General features: G+C 36.5%; 1 protein-coding gene across 1 annotated transcript; it reads left to right on the forward strand.

Moving 5' to 3' along the window:
- Positions 1-110: 110 nt before the first annotated feature.
- GOLT1B (golgi transport 1B) lies at positions 111-13,168 on the forward strand. Its single transcript, XM_060658172.3, has 5 exons — positions 111-275; positions 5,745-5,836; positions 7,465-7,643; positions 8,768-8,849; positions 10,709-13,168. The coding sequence occupies exons 1-5, from the start codon at positions 251-253 to the stop codon at positions 10,745-10,747; spliced, it is 417 nt and encodes a 138-aa protein (XP_060514155.1). The 5' UTR covers positions 111-250; the 3' UTR covers positions 10,748-13,168.
- The last annotated feature ends 5,053 nt before the right edge of the window (positions 13,169-18,221 follow it).

Consider the following 18,221-nt stretch of genomic DNA (forward strand, 5'->3'; position numbering starts at 1 on the left):
CTCTTCTCTAATTGGTGAGGGGGTGTGGCCACCATTTGCGTCACCGAACAAGACTAAGAATGATTGGTCTATATTGGGAGCGGATTTCGCCAATGGGAAGCTGTCTTGAGGCTAGGGTAGGGGTGGCTGCGTGTTTCCGGAAGACGTGGCGGCTCTCCCCTGGGTTGTTTCCCGGCTTCTTTTCTCCCCACTTTGCTTAACGCCCTGGGCGCCCGGAGGTGCTGTAGCCGTTCCCCTCACCGCTGCAGCCATGATCTCCTTAACGGACACCCAGAGTAAGCACTCGCCCGGGTATCCCCGCCTGGAGCCTCACACGCCCGTTGCCCGAGCTCGTCTCGCTCGCCCGCCCCTCTGCCCGGGTCAATGAATGAAGCTCCGTGTTGGGGGCGGCGGCCTGCGGGACTGAGCGAGGGATGCGGGACTGGGAGGGCTGCCTTGAAGGGTCGGGGGCTGGACTTGCAGTGGCAGACCTGGTCTGGGAGGCGGGTCGGCGGGGTCTGGGGAGAAGTCCGATCTGGAGTGGGGGGAAGCCTTTGCTGAGCGTCTGTCTTGCACCAGGGTCTCGCCGCCCTCACCCCAGTGAGATGGACGCTTTGTTCCTGCAGATGGCCACAAGAGAAAGTTTGATGCGCGGTACCCGCGGTTCATCCTTGGGGACGTTTCTGCACATGACAAACTTGGGGTCCTCTACAAGTTACTGGCCGGTTGTTTGGGAGGCGGTATTTTAGATGTCACCTATTGTAGGTGTTTGGGTTTTTTAAAAATATGCTTACACTTAAATATTTTGAGTATTTCGCCTTTTGCCACCTCTGGAAACCTTCCAAAAATTCCTTGAAACGACTTCACTTTTCTACCACCTAATGTTTCCGCAGTAGTAAAAAGCCACTTTGTGTTCAGTTAAACGATTTCTTTCCTTAATGTTGTATATTGTGCTTTATGGTTTGTTTTATTATTTTAGCATTTCTTTCTGCCTACCACAGAGTTCTCCAGGCTTATTTTATATCTAAGGTTAGCATTGCTATCTGTTACCATTTCTTTCATTGTAACACTTCTACTTTTCTCACGCTTTTGTCAATCTTAATAGTTTTTTTATTTACATATCTGCCCAACAGTGGGTCCTATCTTTTAATGGTCATGATAGTCTTTTTGTCTCACCTTGCTTTATCTGTCAAGATTTTTTTCTTAATTATGCTTAACTTACTTTGATTTTCAAGATTTTAAAATCTAAACAGTCTATTGAAAATAGAGTTTCATTTAAAATGCTCTATATTAAAGTGGAGTCTTAAAGTTTGGATTCAAGTCATGGCTGAGTTGAACTTGACAGAGCTTCTGTTTTGTCCTATATACAATACCACTCCAATCAGGTGCTTTTCCTTCCAGTGGCTGGATGGGTCTACACCTTGGTGCCACCTGCAATGACCCCTTTTGGTCTGTTGGCCTGCTCTGATCAGAAAACATAAAGTCCTTTTTTGTTTCTTTTTTTCCTTTTTTCTTTTCTTTCTTTTTTTCTCCTTTTTCCCCCCCTTACTGTTATAATAGAAACTAACAATTGTATAAAGGCATCTTCTTTTATTTTATCAAGTGCTTTCATGTAAATCATTACACTGAATTTTTATTAGAGCCCTATAAGGCAGGGAGAGGTATATCTCTTCTATAAATTAAAAGAGGCTCAAAAGAAATTCAATGTGTGGTCATAAGGAAAGTGACAGAAGCAAGGCTTGATCCCAGGTCTCCTGGCTCAGAAACCTTTGTGTTCACTGGACCATACTAGCATCTAAGAAGACTTGACATAAATCTTATTTGAGATCTATCTTAGAATGATGTAATTCTTTCATAGCAAGAATAGTTGCAACAGTAGATATTTATCCTACACAATTATGCATTGATTTTTTTTTTTTTTTGAGAGAGATTGTGTAGGATAGTGAGATCCTATTCTGTTTGTGATGCAGTGTTCTGTTCCTCTTGACTGAGACCCAAAATTAAAATTAAGTTGTTTAGAGGAAATTAGGAGAATTGTATACCTAAATTGCTGAAATTTATTTCTAATTCTACTAATTAGAAGAAGTACTTAATCTCTACACAGTTATTCTAACTATAAAGTATTATTTTTTTATGAGTCTGATTATTACACAGATTAAAACTATGAACTATTATCCTTTGCACAGAGATTCTCTTCTATGGAAGACTTCTTATAGGGACAGGTGCCTGATTTACATTCTTCCAAAATCCAGAACCAGGAGATTGAGTTGGAATATGGGCAGAATAGGTAGGGAGTGTTCCCCCTTATTAAATTGATGAGAAAGGTTAAATTATACTCTTTGATGTTCATTTGCCATATGTTTTAGTTAGGACAGTGGATTGGAACACAAAATGGTTAGTGAACCAAAAGCTCTTGGATTTCAAATGGTGTTTGTGTGTGTGTGTTTAACTGCAGAAATTGGCCATCATTCAAGTGATTTGCCGAGATTATTCTGGAATCCTGATTCTGGGAGAGGGTGACAGAGCACTGAACAGAATCAATAGCAATTCATGATTGTTTTAAGGGATTCTATAATAGCACTCTCCCCACCCCCTCCATAAAAACACAAGATTTATTGAGGGGATGGAGTAGGGTATTTCCCATGCTGCCTGTAAATCTTTACATCATTATGTCACTTTGTCTGAAATTCTACCATAATATTCAGTTGAGTGGTTCAATTAGCTGATATTCAGTCGAGTTCTTTATAATGAAATTTTCTGTTTTTTAAAAGGCATAGGAAGAAAGAGAAAGCTAATATTAAAATTTTTAAATAAGATACCAAAATGTTAGTGATTGCTATTGGATTAAGTATATCTTTCCTTATAAAGTTTCCACAATAAGTTCTCTTTTTATTTTAGACAAATTTCATTAAGTTGTTTTTATTAGATTGTTCTTTAAAAAAAAAAAAAAAACCACACACATGGGCAAGAGGAATGCAGATTTGATAGCTGCAAGAGAGGAAGGTAAATTTGTTTTTCTGGATATGATCCTGGTAATGAGCGGGCAACTCCATGTAGGGCTTTACTAACCAGAGGGCTTATGAATGCATAAGCCTAGGGAAGATGGGAATTTGGGAGATGAGAAAAGGGCACAGTGAGACCAGAAACTTTTGGACCATTCAGGTCCGGAAATAACTTGGCAAGTACCAGTTTGGGCAAATATGTCACAGGCAACTGTCTGGATGAAATAGTTTTGGTTCCCCTGTTATGGTTTTAAGCTGTGGAGTCCAGAAACAGGGTTTGAATTCTAGCCTGACTCCACACAACCACCACTCTTCCTGCCCAGCTGTCCCCCCACCTCCAAGGCACCACATGCATACATTTGCTGATTCTATGAACAAAGATGAGTTCCTAATCTGTGATACGTGGGGCGGGTGCTACTTTTCACCTCACATTTTTGTTAAAAGAATTACAATATATTTGTATAAACATTTCAGTGAATATGAAACCATATCCAGATATTATCTTTTTTCACAGCAGTCAATTTTTAATACTTCTACTAACACCTACTTAGTTGTGTTAGGTAACAAACTAATCCTATTAAACTTGAGTCACCTAGAGATGCTTCTCCCAGAAGCTCAGTATGCTCCAGTGCCCTTGAATTTAATTTAATCAGACATATTTAACCTAAAAAAAAAGGTAAGAAAGTCCTGTAGGAAGGGGTATGATGTAATAGGTAAGCACAGGGACTGAGTCCAAATGGTTAGCCAGAAGTGTGACTCCAGTATATTAAGTCATCTCTCTAAACTCCTCTTACTCGATCTCTAAAATGATGTAATGATACCTACCTTGCAGTAGTATTGGGAGGATTAAGTTATGTAAGGCATGCAAAGCACCTCCTAATGGCTAATTCATGGTAAATTCTCAGTACATAGTAGGTGTATTTCTATATAATTCCTTTCTGCTGAACAAACCTCTCAAAATTTTTATGTAATCATTAGGACAATTTATGAAAAGTTGGAAGTTAGTCATACTCAAGTAACTCAGCTGTTGATGACTAAATCCTAACTACTAAATAGTTGTACAATGGAATTTTACTTGTTCTTTTGTCCATGTTTTCCTCTAGGAAATTATGTCTGACAGCTAAACAGTTATTTTGGTGAATTCTCTTAAGGGATTTAAGCATGAAAGCATTAGCTTCACATTTTCATAGGATTTTGTGTCTGTGGAATACATTTATCAGTGTATTTATAGACTAGTACCTGAATTCTTTTAGACTAACTTTGGGAGAAAAGGTAGCTGGAATGGAAGGCAGTAGATAACTGCAAATTGAGGACATGGGGGATATAGAAAAGGTATATGATAGAAGTATTCAACTCATCAGAACATTTTACAAGTCTTAATTTTTTTTTTTAAGTGGCTGTGACCTAGATTTGGGCTTTCTGGAGCCACAGCCAAAAAGTTAAGTAACAGATCAGAAATCATTAATGGTGTATTTAAAATTGAGTTTCCAGGGGCGCGTGGGGGACTCAGTCAGTTAAGCATCCTACTTCCGCTCAAGTCATGATCTCTCAGTTCGTGAGTTCCAGCCTCTCATAGGGCTCTGTGCTGACAGCTCGGAGCCTGCAGTCTGCTTCAGATTCTGTGTGTCTCTCTCTCTGCCTCTCTCCCACTTGTGCTCTGTCTCTCTCTCTGTCTCTCAAAAATAAATAAACATTAAAAAAATAAAATAAAATTGAGTTTCCAAAAATATGGTAGTTTTTGCTCTGATTGATTATTTCAAGCAGATAGTAAGCGTCTAGGTAAAATAAGGATTGGTGAGTATTTCCTGACAGCAAAACTAAAATGATCAAGGTGACTTAGTGGCTTATGCTTTTAGCATTAACAGAAAAGGACAACTGTAGTCTTAGAAAGTTAGGAATCTTCAGACTGAAAAGAGAAGACCAAGAGAATGTGAAGGTAATAAAATTATTAGTTTTATATACAGGATGAACATAAACTTCAGTGCTTATGCTTCATTCACCATCAGATAGTACCTAGAAGAGATACAGGCATTTCGGAGTCTTTGAATAAAAAGAGTAAAACTCCAGAATATTAATATTAAGTACAACTGTGTTCTTTGAAACTCTGGAGTGCTGCTTTTGGGACTCGTACACTAAACATGTGATTGGATTCATGGTTTAGGTAATTTATAGAAGATAAACCCATACCATCAAGAAGTTAAAAGTGATACATAACCTTCTGAAAATTAACTTTTGAGGAGATGGCAATGTGATTCTCAAAATACTGTTGTTGTGAGAAGTGTATCATGGAGTGAAGTATACCGTGCAGACCCACTGTAACATTTCCACTGGGTTAAAGAAGGAGTTAGATGAAAAGAAGGAAGAAGTAACTGGAGATATTGTGCATTATCAATAATATCATAGAATATGAAAGAGATAAATAGTAAAAGTAAACTCATATATTTATGCCTGGTGCCAGAGGAGTTCTTGGGAGGGAAAAAATTTACAACCCAAGATTTAGAATCCTGATTATCTTTCTCTGTTATGCATATGTTTATGAGAAGTGCTGTCTCTCATAAATTCATATTTTATATGTTGAGGTTATTTGCTGATGTTACTTTGTTATAGACCTTAATGAATGTCATAAAGTTAACCTGCAATGTTAGGAACCTATTTTCTTATATCATCCAAAAGAAAAACTGAGAAACTTTCTTACTTAGTTTTTAGGGATCTTAATGTAACTTTAATTTTTCTCTACCCTTAACTATATAATTTATATTGCAGAAATTGGAATGGGATTAACAGGATTTGGAGTGTTTTTCCTGTTCTTTGGAATGATTCTCTTTTTTGACAAAGCACTACTGGCTATTGGAAATGTGAGTTTTTCAATATATATTTTAACTAAATTCATAAGGAAATTTTAACTGCAAATGAATTATTGCCTGCTGTTAGGTTGGGGGGAAACAATTCCCTATTATTCATGTAAAGATTCCTGTTAGCTTCTCTGTTTCCATCAGGAGTAAAACCTGTTTTCTGTTTAAATAAAAGGTAAACACTTAAAGAAGTTTTTGAATAACTACTCTGTTAAGTGTTTGATGTGTGATATACAATAGATTAAATCAAGGCTGCCTCTAAATAGGAGTTCAAAATAAATGACTTGGTAGCCCCCATGTCTTGGTAAATTTATAAATATGTTTAACTTAAAACATACGACCTTAGACATTTGGTTCAGTAGCATGAAATAGATTTTTAAAAGCCATTTAAACCTCTTAATATATCTGTATATTAAGAGTTGACTTCCTAAGAAATGTGTATATTGTTTATTTGGACTGTACTTTGTTGTCCATGTGTGGAGGTTGTGCAAGAGTGAAATATCTTAGAAGTGTGTATTACTGTTGGGCTTGTAATTGGAAATTGGAAGATATAAAGGGTAACAAAATTGTTCAAAATTGATAGGTTAATTAATAACATATAAGTAGCATTGGTATCTGAGAATACGAAGCTTAACCATTAGGTTCAATCAATATTTGTATGAAAATTTTTCATTAAACACAGTTATGAAATGGGGCACCTGGGAGGCTCAGTCGGTTAAGCCTTCAACCCTTGATTTCTGCTGAGGTCATGAACTCAAGGTTCGAGGGATTGGAAACCACCACCACCATCACCCTGTGGACGCTGAGCCATTCAGCCTGCTTAGTATTCTTTCTCTCCCTCTCACCCTCCCCTAATTATGTGTATGTGTGCACACGTGCGTGCACGCTTGCTCTCTCTCTCAAAAAAAAAAAAATAATAAGTAAATAAAAATTAAATAAAAATGTTTCATCCCATTAAAAAAAAAAAAAAAAAAGATAGGAAGGAAGGCAAGTATTGGGAATAAAGCCTGGGAAAAAACAAGCTTTTACTAGATCACCATTTCTTGTTCACTATCTGAAAACATACAAAATATATATTTGAGAACGTGGCTTTATTTTTATTTCTGCTGCCACCAGATATTCTGGAATTAGTAAGACTAATTCCTCTTCCTGGCTTTTCATGGTTTCTTCCATCATCTTGGCCATGTCAGTACTTCTCCCACCCACAGAACACCTCTAGCCTAGGGTGAAGTGTGCAAAACCAGGAATACCTTCGGGTGACATATTTATGGGCAGCCTTCTTTTTTTGCCCTGCCTTTCATCTGCTTAGCCAAGCCCTCTCCATCTAGTTTACCTGGGAAAACCACTGCATGTACACATGCCCTTCGGTAACATCTAATCTTTAGTTCTCTTTTCTGCATTTAATCAAGATAGAAGAGACTGAGAAGACTGGACTACAACCTACAACATTAGCATGGTTAGCACACTCCTTGGTTCTGCCTCTTCGTGTGCACTGTAGTTTTCTCCAGCCAGTTGCCCACACTAAGAGCCAGATGTATTTCTTTTTATTATATTTAGCTTTGACCTTGCTTTTCAAATTTATGCAGTGTGTGTAACTGCTTTTTCTATCTTGCATTTTCTTTCTCTCCTAGGTTTTATTTGTGGCTGGCTTGGCTTTTGTAATTGGTTTAGAAAGAACATTCAGATTCTTCTTCCAAAAACATAAAATGAAAGCGACAGGATTTTTCCTGGGTGGAGTATTTGTAGTCCTTATTGGTTGGCCTTTGATAGGCATGATCTTTGAAATTTATGGATTCTTTCTATTGTTCAGGTAAGGCAATTTTTTTATTTTACCTTTTCTCTTTCAATGAACCAGTACCTCAAGTAATTATTACAAAAGCCCAGATATTTGCATCAGCATGAATACAAAGACCATAATTTTCTCAAATGGATTTTTGTTTACATTGAATCTTTTATTACAGCTTTAGATAATTCAGTCAACTATAAAAGTGTTTATCAAATGTATAAATAGTATACATTATCTTGTATTTTCAATGCAATAAAATTCATTTTATTGGGATTTTAAGGCACTGTCTTTCCTATTAAGGCACTGTGTCTGCTATTTTTATCAACTAAACAGTGGTACATACATACAGCATTTTAATACATAGAACCTAATACTGCATAGTTACTGCCACTTGATGACAATTCTTTTAGTACATACTCATATTAGAAAATTTTGTGCTAAATGAACTATGTTAGATTTTGATCAGTTAACATTTTACAAATGCTAGTTACTAAGTGAATAAATAATAGCATGCAATGTGAGAAAATACCTTTATATAAGGTAAGTTTATTTATTCAGGAAATGTATATCCTTTGTCTTCTATCTGCCAAATACCATATTCTTCATGGGAAGACATGAAAATGAATTGAGTGTCAAATCCGCCTTAGAAAATCTCTCATTTCTGATATGGGCACTAGACTATAAATATCCAGTAGTAGGGGGGCCTGGGTGGCTCAGTCGGTTAAGCATCTGACTTCAGTTCAGGTGATGATCTCATGTTTCATGGATTCGAGCCCCGCATCAGGCTCTGCACTGCTACAGAGCCTACTTAGGATTCTCACTTTCTCCTCTCTCTCTGCCCCTCTCCTGCTTGCACTTTCTCTCTGTCTCAAGATGAATAAATAACTTTAAAAAAAAAGAATATAGTAGTAGTAATAATAGTAGTAATGCTGTTACAAATGTATAAGCAAAATACTATATGAGCATAATTAAGAAAGATCAAATCCAGGGAGAGGAAAGAAACATTACCACTAAAGGTAGCATTTGAAATTTGAAGTCTCCAAAACATTTAAAATTTTAATAGGATCCTTTCTTTTTACTTGGTTAGCAATTGATTTTGATAATAAAGAATATGTAAGTTCTGAGAACCTTTTTTTCCTTCTTCCTAGGGGCTTCTTTCCTGTGGTCATTGGCTTTATTAGAAGAGTACCAGTCCTTGGATCCCTCTTGAATTTACCTGGAATTAGATCAGTAAGTAATCATGTATTAGAAATAAAATTTTTAAACCTACAAAATAAATACTGTGATGTTCTTTACTTCTAGAAATACAAGTAATTGATGTTTTTATTATGATATAAATTGTTACATTGCCATAGATTACCATGAATACCAGAGAAAATAATCATTTCTGACCTTATAAAACCTGGAATTTTGTTTCACTATATCCATTTAATATTCTTGTTTTATTTTTTTTTTTTTTAATGTAACTCAAATTTATATGCTGCCTTTCTCTTTGAAAGTTCTGGTACTTTTCAATTAACTTTTATATGATCTCTAATTTTAGAAGCCATTATATAAAAAGGACATCATTATTTCTAGTAAATATTATTTTCTTTCTTAGTATCACCAATAGCATGCATTAAGACAATTAAATCAAGCACTAATTATACTGGAAGTCAGATGATAAAATGCTGTTCCCAACTCTGTTCCACAGTTTGAATGATCTCATCAAATCTGTTCCTCCAAGATGGGCCATCAACATCCTAAAGTTGTTTACAGACATTTGTAGATGTTACTAACAAAGTCCATAGCATTTACTGGATTCTCAGAGAGCTAAAGGATGGCTCACCCACAGAAGAATAGGTACCACTGTAAGACAAAAATCTCATTTTCAACCTCAAGTCGATTTTAGAGTCAGAATATTACAGCCCAGACAACCTTGATGTTTGAAGTTACTTTTGGAGAGAGAATGTTGTGCTTTCTCTACACATAAATTTAACTGAAAATCCTAATGAATCCATGGTACTTTCAAAGCAACATTTAGTTTTAGTGCACCCATTACCTATTTATAATAATATAAAAGGTTGGAATATGTATATTCTGATTTCATTTGCATTAATCTCCAAACTCTTACTGTAGTAAATGTTGTTTTTACTTAGAATGGCTTTTGAATTTACTGAAACTTCTAGTTATGCAGTTGTAATCATTATTCATGTCCTTAATTTAAGGATCCTTCATTGTTTGCATGAACACCCAATGCTGTCAGTTATGTTTCCTATCATTATTACTTTCTTATAATAAATTCTTAAGTAAAAGTGTGAATAGTGAAATGAAAAGAAGGGTTAAATGATTGCTAGAGTTTGATAGTATTGTGACCACTTGGGTTACACAACTTTTAATGTATCCACTAATTATTTTGTTTCAATATTTGCATCACCATCTGGAATGCTGAAGAAGGCCCAATTGCTTTATATTTGGGGTGGAGTAGCCAAAGTAAATAACCACTTAACATTAATGTGTGTTAAAATTTATATTCTGTAATTATTAATTTGTGCTTGCCTCATTACATCTATTTTTAATGTCATTGCCACTTTCAGTCTGAAGTCCAGAATACACATTTAAAGTATTTTTAGTCAATAGCTGTTGTTAATTGTTGAACTTAATGGAGTTAAATCTGTTTGTTCAAAGACTACATAGGCCCAGAAGAGATCCACAGTAATGGTCAGTGGAAATATCTTATTGGGTTCATTAATGCATGAATGGCTGACATTTCAGCTTTTTATTTTTTTATTGTTTTGTTAAGCTAGCAGTGTTACCTTCATTTTATCCAGTTTTTTTATTCATTGTGTTGCATTTCTTGTGTTGCACCCTTAAAGTCATATGCATAACATGTCATGCAAAAACAACCTTAGAAAAGAAAAATTTTTATACACATTTACATGTCAGAAGATTGTGGTGAGTAGTACTGGATTAACCATTGTCAGTCACACCTTAAATTGCCACGAATCTTACGACGTTGGGTTTTTTAAATCAACATATAAAATGTTGATATAATGTTTTTGTAATGCTCTGGGCTTTCTTTTAATTATCTGTTTTTCTTCTCCTTGCAGTTTGTAGATAAAGTTGGAGAAAGCAACAATATGGTATAACAACAAGTGAATTGAAGACTCATTTAAAATATTGTATTATTTATAAAATCCTTTGAAGAATATTCAGCACAAAATTAAATTACATGAAATAGCTTGTAATGTTCTTTACAGAAGTTTAAAACGCATAGTCTACAAAGTACCAATAGCAGTTAACAAAGAAGCAATGAGAACAGGCTTCTAATCAAGTGATCTGAGAAGTCAGCAAGCAAACTAAAGGAGATGAACTCTAGGTTACAGTACTTATTGAAACTCTTGAAGGCGATTTTTATTGTTTATCCACAATGTGCGAAGCACAGCCATCCTTGGAGAACTGTGGTGCCTGTTTCTTTCCTTTTTATTTTGAAGGTGCAGGAGCACGCATAGGCATTTGCTTTTTAGAAATATCCACTGGAATGGCAAAAATATTTCCAGTTGCACTGTGTCTCTGAAAGTGATGCATGAGTTAGATTGGATTATGTCATTTTAATGTATTAAAACCAAGGAAAACCCAGTTTTGATGTATGAATCACTTTTTTTTTGTAAACATATGGCTAAAATAAAACATTTGTGGTTCTTCTGATTCTTAATATTTTAGAGCCAGATGAAAACTGAACTAGATATTCGCTGTTGGAATACGCAAAGGTCATTTATTCTTTATAACTGAACACTCCAGAACTACTCATAAGTCTTGAGAGTCTAACTTGGTTATCTATATCCTACATTACATGTAAGCATCTAACAAAAAGCATTCTTAACCATGAAGTAGTCTGTTACATTGAATAGTCTTTTATTTAAGATACTAAATGATGCAAACCAAATGGATTTTTCCATGTCATGGTGTAGTTTTCCTTTCTTTTTTGTTTTTGTTTTTGTTTTTGATTTTAGCAGTGGTTTTACTGTTTTGCTTTTCATAAATAACTATTGGTAATGTTTACTTTAAGATGTAATATGTTAAAAGGTTAAACTACAGGTATTTGTTAAGGGCTTTTCATGTAAAATTGAGTTTTCCTTTACTTTTAGCTTTTTCATAACATAAACATCAATACGCATGACGAATGCTTCATAAGATGCTTTGTCTTGAGTTTATGGAGAAAATACCAGAATTCACATGCTAAAGTTAGTTTACTGTAATTAAATGGGCTATAGTTTCTTAAAAACATGACACTAAAAAAATATGTTGTTTTTCCTACTATTGATGTTCGACTGGCAGTAAGAAACAGTGGTTGTTTCTTGGTAGTTTTCCAAGTTGACAGCTTTTCTGCTAGATGTAAGAACACATTTCAACAGCCACAGTACTATTTGTTTTACCACTAATGATTGCATTATTTACCTTTTTTTTAACAGTTGCAAAGCTTTTTAATGCACAAAATCATAATTGAAATTTGTGATTTTTATTTAGAAACATGTCTACAAAATATATCATAGCTTATATTATTTTTAGTTAAATCTCAATACACAGGGAACTCCCATTCTTGCTTGTCGAAAGAAGGAAAGACTTGGTATGTAGTTTAATGGTTCAGTCTTGTGGATTACTGCCTTTTGGTACTGGCATTTGACTTATGACATAATCTGTGAAACTAGATGATATTGACAAAATGAGACTCCTACCTCAATAGTTCATGGAATAATAAGAGACCTAGTGTTGTGTCTAATGTTCTTCAAAAAAGTAATATCCTCATTTGGGAGAGTGTCAAATATATACATATTTTGGGGATCGACTTATACAAGTTGCCCTGTAGGACTCTTCTACATATTTTTGACTGATCCATATTATTTTCAGTGGCTAGATAATTCTACCTTTTTAGAACAAGAACAGTATCTGTTCATGTAAGGAACATCTGTATTATTTAACTCCTTTGTAGACATGAATTTCTATCAAAATGTTCTTTGCACTGTAACAGATAACTTTTTCAAAATCTTATTTCAGAAGCATTATTAGAAGTTATGTAAAGGATTTGATAATTTCCCAGTCCTTAGTAAGATTGAGAGGCTGGAGCAGTTTTCAGTTTTCAAAGAGTCCACAGTTAATCTCAAATGTGAGTTTGGGACTGCTCGGCAGCACTGTATATTTCTTATTCATAACCACTGATGAGGCTCTATTTTTAAACATATTAGTCTTCTGACAGAAAGCACTGTACATTGTATTGTTTCTTCCTTTCCAAAATTAGCCTTCTGTCTTTGTGACAAAAATGTACTTTGATCATTGCTATAAAGATGGAGGAGAAGGTCTAATACTACTTAGCCTTAAGTGTATCTGGCATTGTTCAAATGTATTTTCTGTAACAGAAACATACTTGCAATGTTTTTCTTTTCCCCTTATAAATTGTAATTCCTGGAATACTGCTGCTTTAAAAAGTCTCACAGTCAGATTATATGATCTAACAATTGAATATTGTAAATACACTTGTCTTACCTCTCAATAAAAGGGTACTTTTCTATTAATTGGTGGTTGTCTTAGCTCCGGCTGCTATAACAAAATTCTGTAGACTGGGTAGCGTAAACAGACATTTGTTTCTCAGTTCTGGATGCTGGGAAGTCCAAAAAGACAGGTGAGGGTAGACTCAGTTAGTGGTAAGGACCACAGCTGCCTTCTTGCTGTGCCCTTGTGTGGCAGACAGCTTTAGTCTCTTCATCTTTTTATAAGGACACTAATCCCGTCATGGAGAGCTCATCTTCATGACCTCATCTAAACCTAACTACTTCCCCCAAAACCCAACCTCCAAATACCCTCATATTAAGGGTTAAGGTCTCAACATAATGAATTTGGGGAGGATACATATTCAGTCCTTAAGAGCAGTCAAACCTTTATAATGAAATCCTAAAAAATTAGTTTAGCATTGCACAATAGCTTGCCTCATTTTTTTTTAAATTAGCCTTATATGCAGTTTCTTTTCTATAAAATGGTCATTGCATTTTTCATTTCCAAATTGTTTAGATGTACTCAAACCTTAGGTTAAAAAGTTGGCAGTTAGAAACTGGAGAAATGCGGGGCGCCTGGGTGGCTCAGTCGGTTGAGCGTCTGACTTCGGCTCAGGTCACAATCTCACGGTCTGTGAGTTCGAGCCCCGTGTCAGGCTCTGGGCTGATGGCTCAGAGCCTGGAGCCTGCTTCCGATTCTGTGTCTCCCTCTCTTTCTGCCCCTCCCCCGTTCATGCTCTGTCTCTGTCTCAAAAATAAATAAAATGTTAAAAAAAAAAAAAACTGGAGAAATGTTTAAATGTTTTTTCTCAAAATGGAAAGAATAGTAACAATTCGTAAGTATTTTGTGACGAAACCACTTCTGCGGTGTTTTGATTATAAATTTTGGTAAGACCAAAAATCACTGCCTATGTCTACCACTTAAGGTACCCAATAAGTATTTGTTGAATCCAATAATTGAACGTTAAGTCTTGACTATTGTCCGGCAAACCAGAAGTCTTAAATCTGTTTATCTTTCTAACCTTGTCCTCTGTGCTAAAATGTTCCAACCTCTACCCTTCTGTTACCTGTACCCATGGAGGAGATTGGACACAGAAGTAGGATGCCCCAAACCCAACAACTGGGACACATTTTTTTCTTTTTTAATAGGCGTCACACCCAGCATGGGGCCCAACATAGGGCTTAAATTCACTACCATGTGATCAAGACCTGAGCTGAGATCAAGAGTTAGATGCTTAACGGACTGAGTGATCCACCCAGGAGCCTCTGGCACACTCTTCCACAACCTTGTCTTTATTAGCTCTCAAGACCAAATCAAAAGTGCACCTCTGTCATATCTTCTTTGACCCACTATACCAAAACATCTGGTCCATCCTTGTCCTCTCATAGTACTTTCCACTTGTTTTGTATTATTTGGTTATGGAAAAGAGATTCCCCAGGTTCAAAACCTTAAGTAAAAGAAAAACAGTAGACATTGGCCAATGAATAGGGAGTTTTATTTTGGATAGCAGGCCTTTTCTGTGTCCCTGAATCAGAAACTGGTAGCCCTTTGAGAAAGATACTTCTATTTGTGAGACAGCTGGCCTACGTGGCAGACTGGCCCTGGCATAGAATAAAGCCAAAGTAGAAGATTGAACCAATGACCTCATTCATATATACCAAAATCCTCTATTCTGTCATCAAAGAAGTAATTTGGATATTTTATTAGTATAATAGCCATATTATCCAAGTAACTTTACCCAAAATAGGTGTGTTGCCTATATGAACACAATAATCACTAACCTTGTAAAAATATGATTTAAACAGTGACCATTATTGTGTAAATGGCCTGGGCACACTGCAGTCGATTGGAAGAATTCAGGTAGCATCAGTAATACAGGCAAAATGGTCTTCATTGAATATGCCTTTAAAAAAGGTTTAACCAATGGGTGCCTGGGTGGCTCAGTCAGATGAGCATCCGACTTCAGCTCAGGTCATGATCTCACGGTCTATGAGTTCAAGCCCCGCGTCGGGCTCTGTGCTGACAGCTCAGAGCCTGGAGCCTGCTTCAGATTCTATGTCTCCCTCTCTCTCTGCCCCTCCCCTGCTCATTCTCTCTCTCTCTCTCTCTCTCTCTCTCTCTCTCTCTCTCTCTCTCTCTCTCCCTCTCTGTCAAAAATAAATAAACATTAAAAATTTTGAAAAAAAAAAAAAAAAGGTTTATCCAAGTTGTCTGGTGCCTGGTCATAATATCAGCAGAACAAAATTGAATGGTTTTATCCCTCAAGTGTTTTTTGATCAAGTAACTTTTCTTAGCCTATCTCTAAGTTTAGATATGTAAAAGTCCTAAAATGTTGTGATTTAACAAAAAATATATTGGGAGGCAATGCCATTTTAGAACAAATGCATTATGCCGCTTTTGATAAGACTACAATATTGATAATATGTCAAAACCATTCTCTTCGTTTGTGCGTATTACACTGAAAATGGCAGCTTTGACGTAAAGCATCTGCTTGTGAATTCATCAGCTAAACCTTTATAAACAAGCCACATCATACATTTTTCCTTCAAATTATAAATTCAAAACATGGTTTTATTGGTGATTCACTTTCCTGTCCCTCTTCCTAAAAATGTTTCTGTGTTTTTGGTAGGGAGAGGGGGAAGAGGCATTTTATTTGTTTGTTGAGTGACCTAACATTTGGGTTTCACTTAGGACTTCATTTGAAACAATATATAATTTTATTTAGTTTATTGCTCATTTTTGGAAGTTGCTACCACCCCTTGAAATTAAATCCTAAAATCTAATATTTAAAGAAATATTATGATTTTATCCAGTTTCGATGGTAACCTTTTAGTCCTTAGTTTTTAATGTTTTCCTTCTTCTAAGACCTTGGGAAACACTACAGGAGCAGCTTTGTCTCCTTCTTGCTTGACTTATGCTTTAAAGGGAATAAATATTCCTCGAGTTTCTACCTATAGACTACTTTCTATATTCCATTCTCATTTACTAACCTAACCTTATGTTCATGTCTTCACAGCTGGCAAGTCTAAATATCAAGTGCCCAAATCCTAATCTCTCTTACACAATCTATTTGCAGATAGAGAGCATCAGCCCCTCAAACTTCAATCCCAAATCAACTGTATCTGTTCTCTCCCCGTACACTCCCTGATATTTCTATTGCTAGCCATTTTCCCAGCCACACAGACTCACAAAGTTTCATTTTTGTCACTTATATCATCTAAAGCTTTACTACTCAAAATGTCTCAGGATCAGTAGAGTAACATCCATCAGCGTCACCGGGGAGTTTATTAGAAATGAGAATTTCAGACCTCACCCTAGCTGTACTAAATCAGAAACCGCATTTTTACAAGTTTTCCAAGTGATTCATATGCATTTTAGTTCCTGAGGAGCACTACTCTAACTTTTAGAGGAAAGGGATTATCTTGCTTATCTATGGTACCTTAGCATATGGTGGGTACTCAGGTCCTTGTTCAGTATCTGCCTATGTATGTAACTGTTTCGACTGAATATTGATACACTTTGCATCCTTTCCCTCTTGCACTCTACACATTCCTTTTTGAAGTTACCTTATGTTCAGCATCATTAATGTCCCCTTCCCCTGGTCATCTCCATCAGCACACATGTTCGGTAAATGGTTTCTTAATTGTTATTCAGACACACCAACAAACCTGATTTTAGCAGGACACTGCAGGTGGTATCACCATCCTGGAATCTGACTTTAGCCCTGTAGGCAGGCAATATTGCCCCCAGAAACTTAAACTTACCACAACCATTTCGGCACCAGAACATGCTTCTCCTAATTCCCACTTTCCTCCATCTTAGCTCCAGATTTCCCATCCAAGTGGGCATGTCTGATTGGTGAAGCCTGTGTCATGTGCTCATATCCTAGCTGACAGGGAGGCTGGGAAAGTGAGTGCCTGGCATTTTCAGCTTGTACAATAGAAGGAAGACTCTGCCTCCCACCAAGATTCTTATTCCATAATTCACAATTTAGAAAACTTTAGGAATTCCCTAAAAATGAAAGGGTTCAGATATTACTGAAAGGCCAAAAATTAATAACACACTTCCACCATCCTCAAGCATCTACTCTTTAAAAAAAATTCACTTTTTCTTTCCCCCTTTTAGTGAAATGTAGTGAAACTAACCTAAAAATTGTGCACACTTGTCTTTCTTGCCTCATATCCTATTCACCTTAGACCCTCTCCAATATAGCTTATGGCCTCAAAAGCTATCATAGTCCCAAATCCAGTGCACACTTCCTAGTGCTCATCTAGCTTGACCTTCCAACATTGTTAGATATTCTGCTGGCTTCCATGGCCTCATGATCTCTGGAAATTTCTCTTTTCTTTTTTATTGCTTCACCTCAACTTGTTTTGCTGGCTCTCCTGTTTATCTCTGTATGTTTGTTTTCATAGCTCTGTCCCTGTTTCTCGCTGCCTCCTCCTTCTTCTTCTTCTTCTTCTTCTTCTTCTTCTTCTTCTTCTTCTTCTTCTTCTTCTTCTAATTTATTTTTGAGAGAGTGCAAGCGGGGGGGGGAGGGGCAGAGAGAGGGACTGAGTATCTGAAGCAAGCTCTGTGCTGACAGCAGTGAGTCAGTGAGCCAGATGTGGGGCTTGAACTCATAAACTATGAGATCATGATCTGAGCTGAATTTGGATGCTCAACCAACTAAGCCACCCAGGTGCCCCCCTGCTTCTCTTTCGTAACTCCTCTTAGTCTCTAGGTGTTCTTGTTCAATTCCAATCCTTTTCCTTCCTTAAAATTCATAGAATTCTTAAATTTGAATTCTGCCTTTAGAAAAAAGTCTCGGGGCGTTTGGGTGCCTTACTTGGTTAGGTGAGTGAGCTTTGGATTCCTATTGGAGAGACACTAAAGATGGTTGTGTCTATTGGTAAACATGCTTCATGCTTTATTAAAAGGTTGTACTACGCAGGCGCGTGATGGCTCCGTTGGTTAAGCATCCGACTTTGGCTCAGGTCATGATCTCTGGGTTCGTGGGTTTGAGCCCATTGTCTCCCTCTCTCTCTCTCTGCCCTTTCCCCTTTCACATATTCTCTTTCCCTCTCAAAATAAATA

This window comes from Panthera onca, chromosome B4, assembly GCF_046562875.1.
Source record: "Panthera onca isolate mPanOnc1 chromosome B4, mPanOnc1 haplotype 2, whole genome shotgun sequence".
NCBI lineage: Eukaryota > Metazoa > Chordata > Mammalia > Carnivora > Felidae > Panthera > Panthera onca.